The sequence below is a fragment of the Balaenoptera borealis genome (genome assembly GCF_965194805.1).
Source record: "Balaenoptera borealis genome assembly, chromosome: 16".
Lineage (NCBI taxonomy): Eukaryota > Metazoa > Chordata > Mammalia > Artiodactyla > Balaenopteridae > Balaenoptera > Balaenoptera borealis.
In genome coordinates, this window is record NC_138872.1 from 5,935,213 (window position 1) to 5,945,270 (window position 10,058).

The following is a 10,058-nucleotide window of genomic DNA, read 5'->3' on the forward strand; positions in this document are numbered from 1 at the left end:
TTCCAATTCCCAGAGAAGGTGCTGATTGGCCCAGCTCGGGTCAGGTGCTTGTTCCTGAACCAATCAGCTGTTTTAGGGCTGGGATCATGTCCTAGGACCATGGCTGCCCCTCTGGAATCATTTGACTGGAGCAGGGCAAAGGGCAGGGGTTGAATCCTAGAAAAAGAGTATCTCCACTAGTTATGAGTATCTATGACATTCTGGGCCCTTTTCTAGGCACTAGAGGTGCAGCCCTGGGCATAGCAATGTGCCTGCCCTCATGGAGCCCAAATATCCCCGGACAGGGTGTTGTCATAAGATCATCAGGGCCACTGGTTTTGTTGTTCTCCCTTCAGCGAGCTTGTAGTTCAGTGGGAGGGTCCAGATTATTCCCAGGGCATCATGTCCTCAGATACACCCCCAGGGCACTTGTGCACACAGCCGGCTTGGAGTCCTCCTGTGATTGTGTCCTCACTCGTATGACAACATCCATGGTCTAAGAGGTGCCAGGCCGCGCTTACGTTCTAGTGCTGGAACAGAGGCCCCAGATGCACTTGAGTCCCTGAGGGGTATATGTTTTGCTAGCACAACATTTCTGTGCTAACCCGACCACGTGCGTCCTTTACTGAGTCGCACACGTGTACCGGGCACTGTGCTGGCTCGGCTATACTGTCATCTCTCTCCTGGGTGGCTGAAGTGAGGCCTGGAGGCTTTGTTTAAAGCAAACCGCCCACGGGTTACCACCTAGTAGGGGTAAGGGTGATGCCACCCTAATCATCCCTCCCTGTGCCACCTTCCGATGAAGATCAAGTGTTCCTTCTGGGCTCTGCCCAGCCCCTGGTGGTCTTTCCCTCACTCTGCAGTCTGTTGGGACCATGAAAGGCTACCTCTGTAGGAGCCCCAGCTGCCCAGGAGGAGGTGGGCCATGCCTTTGACCTCTGGGAGCTTCGGGGTCCGGCCCACAGGAGGAATGTTTCGGCCTAGAGGGCAGGACCCTGCGGCTCCCACTTTCCACGTGGTTCTGAACCCGCGCCCCGCCTGGTCCTCCGCTCTCTCCCGCAGGACTGGATCATAGCGCCCGAAGGCTATGCCGCCTACTACTGCGAGGGGGAGTGTGCCTTCCCTCTGAACTCCTACATGAACGCCACCAACCATGCCATCGTGCAGACGCTGGTGAGTGGCCTGCGCGCCGGCCAGGCTGTGGGCAGCTGGGGGGGCAGGGCCACCAGATCCCGCCTCGTGCTCCTCCGAGCTGGGGCCACAGCAGGTCTCTGGGCAAGACCATGTCATGACTTTCAGGAGCCCAGGGCACTTTTGCTTTCGTGGGCCCTACCTCCATAAAACAAGATTAAAAATTATATTTAATAACATGCATTATAATCTTCGTGTATGTCTGCAACCCCAGAGTGCATTTATTTCTCCTAATTGTAAAAGCAGTTAGAACAGTTTCACGGGCTTCTAAAGGTATCGTGGGTAAAGGTCCTGTGCCTAATGGCAGTTGCCCTGGCCCTGCCTCTGTCAGGCGACCGTTGTCCCTGGTTGTCAGCATCCACATCCACAGGCCCTGCAACGTCTGGGCTTCCTCCAGGTTGGGTAGGCTTGAGGGCTTATCCCCTCCCAGAGCTCGTGGCTTTGCCTCCTAGCCTTGAACTTTGTGGTTCGGCCATTCAAGGGTGTTTATTGAGCATCTACTACATGTAGACCCTGCGCTGGCAGCTGGGGACGCTGCAGGGAACAGCATACAGGGAACATCACAGACGTGGTCCCTGCACTCAGAGCCTCATTTTCCAGGCAAGGAAACAGTCAAGTAAACAAATGTGGGAACTTCAGGGAGAGGGGAACGACAGGAAGATGGCAAACAGGATAATAGGATAGAGAGATGGGGGGTAGCCGTGGGACTCTTTGAACTTTCACGGGGTCATTGGAGGATTCAGTGTGATGATGCAATTAAAGCTCTTAACGGGGTATCCAGCGCGGAGGACACTCAATAGATGTTATTTTTACTACTTTACCAACAACAAGAGTGATAGGAGTTAGACTTTGTTCTTTAGCTTAGAATCTGAGGTTCAGAGATGTTGGTTACCTTCCTCCTTGCTGTGAACGTTATCTGGGCCTTCCCTGACAACTGGTCATCCTCTCTGGCTTGAATGCTTCTAGTGATAGAGAGCTCATTACCCAGGCCCATCTCCTCTGTACCGCGGGTCTGTTTGTTGCAGAGCTTTGTGCTTCTTTTGCTTAGTAACCTGCCTCCCTCTTCCTGTCCCTGCCCCGTGTGTTACTTCTCACTCCCCTGTTCCGTTTATTTGGATCAGGCTCTGCCCTTTGAGGGAAGGCCTCTTTTTTAAGCATTGCTTTGCCAGGACCCCCGCTCTCACAGCAGTAAACTCTGAAGCCCTATTCAGGACTGAAGGTCTTCAGGCTGGAAATGAATAGTCACCCCAGCCTGTTCCTTGGCCTGAACTTGTCCCCCGTGCCAGTGTCCCCCTGTTCTGTCCTGCTCCGAGGACCAGAGTGATCATTCTGAAACGAATTTGATTATTCTGAAACGAAGGTCATGTTTGAAAAGGAGGTGAATCCTTGCTTTCTAGAGAGTCCTAGTGAAATACAGAGGAAGTGAGCTAACATCTGGGATTTGCTTTAACATTATTCAAGGATGGAGGAGATGGGGAAGGTTTAGATTTGTAAGGTTTGAGACGATACATAAAAAACAGTTTAAAAAGCGCGCTGACCTACGTGGGAGGTCATAGACTGGGGCTTGGGGGCAGGGGGTCATCCACAGCGTTTTCAGTTGGCCCGCGTGGTGTGTTAGAAACCTGGAAGTTTCTCATAAAAACAAAACAGGACTGACAGCTGGCCTGTCCTGAGCACTCGGTACATCTGATCGCACTGGCTTTGGGCAGCTCGTGTCCGTCTCCCTTTGGTTTGCCCCAGTCCTCACTGGACCCTATTGTCTGGCTCCTGGCCCAGTTTGGTCATCCGTGGCACTTGCGTGGCCCCTGCCGTCGTTTGAATTTGTTTGTCCCTGAGCCCCACCACCTGTAAGGTGCGTAGGAGCCCACGAGCCAGAAGGAACAATAAACCTGGGCAACTGGCTGACTTCTTTCTTCATTCTTACCTTCTGGACCTTCTCCTTTCTTGTTGACGTCCACCCAAGTGTTTGCCCAAATTCTTTTCCTCTCATTGTTATTGCTCAAGATGCAGAATAGTCTAATATAGTCTAGACTCACACCATCCAATAGAGTAACCACTTTTAAGTGTGGCTCTTGAGTACTTGAAACGTGGCCAGTCTGAATTGAGCTGTCTTACAACTACAAAATACACACTGGGTTTTGAAGACTTAGTATAAAAAAATGTAAAATATCTCATTAATGATTTCTTATGCTAAGTATATGTTGAAATGATAATTTTTTGAAATCTGGGGTTAGAGTAAATATACTGTTTAAATTAATTTCACCTCTTTCTTTTTCACCTTTTAAAATGTGGCTACTAGAACATTTTAAATTACACATGTGGTTTGCATGATATTTTTCTTGGACAGGACAGGTCTGGCCCAGAGGTCAGCAACCTTTTTCTGGAAAGGGCCAGATAGTAAATATTTTCAGCTTCGAGAGTTGAAAGTCTATGCTGCACCTTTTCACCACAGATGCTGTGTAATGCAGAAGCAGAAGCAGCCACAGATGCTGTGTAGACGAATGGGCGTGGCCGTGTGCCAATAAAACTTTATTCGTAAAAACAGGTGGTGGAGCAGGGATCGGCCTGCAGGCCGACCCTCGTCTAGCCCAGTGGTTCTCCACTTGGGGCAGTTTTGCCTCCCAGGGGACATTTGACAATGTCTGGAGACATTTTTAGTTGTCACAGTGGGGGTAGGGTGGGGGTGGCGTGCCTCCGACCTCTAGTGGGTGCAGCCCAGGGATGCTGTTAAACATCCCGCAGTGCACAGGACAGCCCCACATTCCTGGCCCCAAGTGTCTTCCTAGCCGTGTGCTGTGTGACCCTCTATGCTTTGGTTCTCTCATCTGTGAATCAAGAATAACCCCAGAACTGAATTAGTTACCCATCAAGCACTTAGAACTGGGAGTGAGCGGTAAGTGTCACCTGCGGGGATTTTTGTCCAAGCAGTACCTGTTCCTTTTAGAAATACTGAGGCCAGGGAAGCGTGACTCACCAGGTCTCACCACTGCCACCGTTTTGGTGTGTGTTCCAGGTGCACTTCATCAACCCGGAAACGGTGCCCAAGCCTTGCTGTGCTCCGACTCAGCTCAATGCCATTTCCGTGCTCTACTTCGATGACAGTTCCAACGTCATCCTGAAGAAATACAGAAACATGGTTGTCCGGGCCTGTGGTTGCCACTAGCCCCTCCTGGAAGTCAGATGCTTCGGGGCCACGTTTTTCCAGATCCTGGGTCTCTCCCACCACCTCAGCAAGGAGCCCGCAGACCAACTGCCTTTCGCGAGGCCTTCCCGTCCCCCTCCCCAACTGCAGCGCTGTAGGAGTGTTAAGGAATTTGAGAGGCAGATGGCTTTTGATCCGTTTTTCGTCGGCATCCTACAGACAAGATCCTGCACGCTGCTGCAGGCAAAATCTAACAGGGAAAACATATATCAAGAAAAATTGCCGGGCCCCGATCGCTGGCTGTGAAGTCTCAGCTGTGCACCGACTCGTTCCCAGGGGTAATGATGACACCCTTCAGCCCGGCCACCAGCAGCGGGAGGAAGGGGGCGTGGCCAGGGGTGGGCACGTCCGTCTCTGTGCGAGAGGAAGACTAACGCGGAAGTCCCTGTAATAAATGTCACAATAAAACGAATGAATGAAAATGGTTAGGATGGTAGAGATATATTTTCCTAAACAATTTATCCCCATTTCTTGGTTTACTCTGATTTCCATAAACAGAAGCTGTGGCCGGCGGAGGGAGGGGAGGCCCCGTCTCCGTGCCATTCCGGTTTCATTCTGAGGCTTGCCGAAGCCCACTGTTTACGTAAACTCACCCAAAAGCCAAGATTTGGCCAGCAGGGGAGACGGAAATTTTCTGCTTGGAGTTGACCTTGAAGAATAAATAGGTTCCATCATTCAGCCGAGTGCGTGGTGGCAGAAATTAAAATAGGCATGTGACGCACCGGCAGACGCCTGGAATTGGTTTTCCAACACTCCCCATGGTAGGAAGTCAGTGAGGGTTGGCAGATGGAGGAGGACAGCTCAGGACAGAACTGGCAGCTTGATCCTGAGTTCCGGCCACCATAGCCCTATTTTCAGAAGCACGCTAGCCTTCAGCAGGGGTGGGTGGGCAGGGGGACCGTCAGTCTCCCAAGTTGGTCATCGATAGCAGCGTCCTGGAGTCTGGGCTCTGATGAGGGCCTCCGTGGTCACCTCTTTTCATTTGCAGACCGCTTTTAGAAGTCTCTGTGCAAGAATTGGCCCCTTGAAGTAAGGGAAAGGTGACACGGTGGGAGGTCTGCTGGATGCAGGGTGTGCAGATGTGAATCTCAAACAGAAGGCTCCAGAAGCTGTCGTGAGAGTGTCCTGACTCGAAGGTGCCATTTCTGACGTGGCTCTTGCCATGAGCCTCCCTTGCCTTAGCTGGTGGGTCCCCTAAATGGTGTGCACCCCGCCTCCAGCTGCAGTACAGCCTTGGAGACGACCAGGCTCTCTGTGAACAAAGAACAGGATTATCCCGACGAGGCCTGTGGCCCCTGGGATCTGGTCTAGTGGGAAACTGCTTCTCCGTGTGGATTAAGTTGGTTCCTGGAAACACAGGGACCCTGTTTTCATTTTCTTTTATGTTTTCTTCTTCAGTAGCTTGGGCTGCAGCCTTCACTCTGCCTGGTCAATGGGGAAGAGTCGGTGTTTTTGTTACATTTTGTTTTGTCTGTTGACAGATCTGGGGATTTTGCTGTGATTCCCTCCTGGTGCAAGTTTTGTCACCACGTATACCCCGGCCGACATCTGGCTAGCATCATTTGTACACTGAAGCATGTAAATAGTTGTTACTAAACAAAGAAATTATTTATGTCCGTCTGAAGCTCATTTTAGACCCTCTCCAATCCCTTGTTCAGGACGATGAGCTTACTCGCTTCCCTCCAACCTGTTTATTTTCTTATTTAAGACTATTTATTAATGGTCAGACCAATGTACCTTCAGCCGTTACATAGAGCAGTCCTCAGAGAAAATGCTGTATAAATAGACAAAATAAAAAGGGTTCTGGTTTTGGGCCTGTGTATGTCTGTGTTGTTTTTTCTCTCAGCGCCTGGATATTGGAGTTCTCTTGGTGTGCTGAGAACTCTTTGCCTTGGCCTCCACCATTAACACGCTGTTTATCATTCAGGCCCTGGGGAGAGAGGGACGCTCGTCAATATTTGATGCAGCTGTGTGGGGCTCCGGGCAGGAGAGATGGAACCAAACAACAAATGTGAATTTGGTAGGCTCAACTACAAAGATCCTTGATTGAATTACAGTGCAGCTGTCAGCAGCTGTTTCAAAGAGGCAGGGGGTAAATTAGCTGTGTTTACTGCTAACATAGTTGAAAGATTTAGTCATCCCAATAAAATAGAGGCACAAGAAAGAAAAAGAAATAGTAGTGGGGGTAGGGGGAGTGTACACCCAAAACTTTAAAGCGGCGCAGACCCCGGAGCCAACACTGTCCAGTGCAAATTATTTCAGCGGCTTGAGGGCTGCTGCTGGCTCCCAGCTTGAGCCGTCGATGGCCCACAGTGGGCCTGGTGAAGGTAGTCAGGGGCCCGCTGTGCATGCAGCAGCAGGCAGCTGTGCAGCGTGGAGCAGCGTCTTGGGTCCCTTTCCGCTTTGAAGTGCACGCTGAGGTCACCTGATGGTTAGAATCTGGGCCCATTCCCTGGCCGGCTGCTTGCTCTTGCCCTGTTGCCTCAAATGAAGCAGCCGCTCCTAACAAGTTCCAGCCCCTGTGATTTCCAAACCCTCCTGTCATTGTCCTGATGCGTGATCTAGCTTTTGTTCTGTTTCCAGGCTGAAGACCAGAGCTGCAAACCAGAGGGCCAGATGCAGCCTGCAGACGTATCTTATTCCTCCTGCATGGTTGAATTCGTTGCCAACACATTTTTGAAACTCAGAAGATTGGGGTGAAAAAAACCCTCAGATTCTGCCTTCCCTTGAGCAGTCTGCAGATCTGGCCACCCTGGGCCCCGTTCCTGCGTGGCAGCTCCCGGCTGGAGCCAAAGAGCAGTTGTTGCCACAGTCTCCACTGCTCCCTGTTGTCTATCTCATGAAGGTGCGAATGTCAGTTGCTGTTTTAAAAATTGTAGGTATTTATTGATTTGTCCCCATGTCTCTATTAAGAGTAGGAAAGTAAAGGCTGGACTGAAAAAGCCACACACTCTGGGGGAAGAGGAGAAGCCTTTTGTTCACTTCTGGCTCACTTTCCCCTTTCCAGCTGGACCCCTGTAGGCAGGTGTGTCTGTGGCTGCAGCACCGCAGGTGGCCTCGTCTTTGGCCTTCACCTTGCCCTCTCCTGGTTCCCACCTCTCTTGCTCATTGTTACCTTCCAAGGTAACATTTTGCGTTGGCGCCTCTTCTCCCTGTCCCGCTCACAGAGCACCTCTGTCAGGGACCATGGCTCCCACCACTTGGCCTGACGTCGTCGCTGGCCGTGCTGAGAGGGCCTGAAGAAGTGAAGGAATTTACTCACCAGCTAATAATTGCTGGAACCGGAATTGGGACCCAAAGCCTAGGCTCGATCCCATGCTTCCCTGAGTTAGAGTCTCCTGGGTCTGCTCACGAAATGTGGGGATTCCCGGCCCCCAGCCCTTACTCTCCAAACGACCTTCCCCAATTCCCTACGTCCATCCCTGAACCCATGCCAAGTTCCTGGACCACAGGCTCAGGCTCTTGGTCTCCCTCCTGCTTCCAAGCAGCTCGAGGGGCTTCCTCTGTGAGCGTGTTGCCGAACTTCTAGCCTCCCCCCTGACTGGGCCCGCCAGCCCTGCCTGCTGTACAGTATAGCTTGCCTGACCTCTGATTTCTGCCTCGTTGCCTGGTGACGGTAGTGTGTGGACCTTGCTGGGAGCCTGGGAGGGTCAGCAGTGGTCACTGGGGCCATCTGCTCAGAAAATTCTCACATGTACATTTTGAGTCCTTCCCTCTGTCCAGATCTTTTGGAGAAGCTGAGTGTATCAATTTCCTGAGGCTGCCATCACAAAGTACAAACTAGTGATTTAAAAAACTAGAAATTTATCCTCACAGTTCTGGAGGCTGTAAGTCCAAACTCAAGGTGTCCTTGGGGCCATACTCCCTACAGATGCTTCAGGGGAGGAACCTTCCGTGTCTCTTCCATCCTTTGGTGGCTGCTGGCATCCTTGGCTTGTGGCTGCATCTCTCCAATCTCTGCCACTGTCTTCACATGGCTTCTCCATTTTTCTATGTCCTTCCTCTGCACGTCTCTTAAAAGGACACTTGTCACTGGATTTAGGGTTCACCCAGATGATCCAGGATGATCTCCTCGCCTTGAGATCCTTAATTACATCTGCAAAGACCTTTTTTTCCAAATAAGGTCACATTCCCGGGTACTAGGGATTAGGATGTGGGCGTATCTTTTGGGGTACCACCGTTCAGCCCACTCTCATGAAGCTACACGTCCCGCCCCCGAGGCCTTGCCCCCGCTTTCCTGCTGCAGAGTTTTGGGACCTCGTAGAGCACCGTGGTCCTCACAATGCCCCTGGCTGCCGTCCGTGCTGCTGTGTGAGCCCTGCAGCTCCTTGTCTCGTCCCACGACTAGAAAGGGGCTTCGGAGCCCAGCCCAGCTTCCCCCCAACTCTGAACCTTCACCCAGTCACGCCGCAGCCAGGTGCAGCACAGGGCGCCAGGCCGTGTCAGCTCTGGAGGAGTGGGCAGACCATAAACAAGGATGGCTGAACCACAGTGCCCTTCACAGGTGCAAAGGTGTCTCTGAGGGCTGCACAGGCTTCCTCTTTGGCCAGGAGCCTTCATTCATTCATTCGCTCATTCACTAGTTCCTTGTGCGTCCTCTGTGTGCCAGGCTGCGGGCGCTGGAGATACAGGAGCAGAGCATCTGCTCAGGGAAGCACATGTTCGAGGGCACAGGAAACAAATAGTATCTGGTACCGCACCACGGCTGCGCGGGCTTCTTCCTCCATATAAAATAATACAGATTTTCCTCTACGATTGCTTTGGTATAGAGATGAATATTAACCAGGCTGCAGCATATTTTTTTATCTTCTCATTTCAAAAGATATTAAAATATTTTTTGTGGGCTCCTAAAAGTACCGTGGCTCCCGAGCACGGTGTCTGCTGTGCCTGATGGACAAGCCGGCTGGGGGTGACCCATTTAGTGATGCGTGCTGGGAAGAAAGAGTGACCCAGGGAGGGGTGGGTGGTGTCAGCAGAGAGGCTCTTGGAAAGCATGGTCAGGGAAGGACTCTGAGTGGGGAGCGATGGGGGTCCCCATGGGCAAGAGCATTTCTGCCTGAAGGATTTGCACGTGCAAAGGCCCTGAGGTGGGACTTGCTTGCCAGGTTGGAGGAACAGCAAGGAAGCCCGCCCTTGTGGCCGGAGCAGAGTGAGTCAGGCAGGAATGAAGTCAGCGAGGCAAAGGCTTTGAGGGCCCCAGAGGGACTTGGCAGTGGGGTCATAGGACGTGCTAAGAGCAGGAGAGGACTTGATGGGAAGAGCTGGGGGGTGGGTAAGGGAATAAGGGAGGGCTTCAAGGAGGACGTGGCATTTTAATCTTCCCTGCCCCAGTTGAGCCTTTCCCGTCTCCCATCTGCAGAGGCTGGTGGGGTGAGCACTCAAACCCCTCTACCTGGCGTTTGGGATGGGAAGTGGCACCCGGTCAAGGTCACACACAGAGGCAGCTGAGAGCACGCTCGCTTCCCCTGGGAGAAGACCTCTGCTGCCTTCTTACACATATTTATTTGAGATGGAGGTGAATCCTCGTGCCACAGAGGGAGTACATGCTGGGCAGAGGGGCCTGGGATCAGCGCCAGCTCAAAGCCTAACTAACTCATTTTGTTAGCTGTGGGACGTTGGGCAACTTCCTACCCTCTCTCCCAGGACCCAGTCCTTCTCGGGGCCCCAGCCCTGCACTCAGGTTGGA

At 52.1% G+C, this 10,058-nt stretch overlaps 1 protein-coding gene across 4 annotated transcripts in view; it reads left to right on the forward strand.

The window, feature by feature from the left end:
• Positions 1 to 7,258, forward strand: part of BMP7 (bone morphogenetic protein 7) — a 92,199-nt gene extending 84,941 nt beyond the window's left edge. Inside the window, exons 6-8 of one of the 4 annotated variants that reach the window (XM_082359308.1) lie at positions 1,042 to 1,152; positions 6,300 to 6,392; positions 6,956 to 7,258. In XM_082359308.1, the coding sequence (XP_082215434.1) occupies positions 1,042 to 1,152; positions 6,300 to 6,392; positions 6,956 to 7,072 (321 nt within the window). In that variant the 3' untranslated portion in view covers positions 7,073 to 7,258. Of the gene's footprint in view, positions 1 to 1,041; positions 1,153 to 4,183; positions 6,195 to 6,299; positions 6,393 to 6,955 lie in introns of those variants that run through there. The other 3 variants (XM_082359310.1, XM_082359309.1, XM_082359311.1) reach the window with 3 other exon arrangements.
• Positions 7,259 to 10,058: the final 2,800 nt, after the last annotated feature.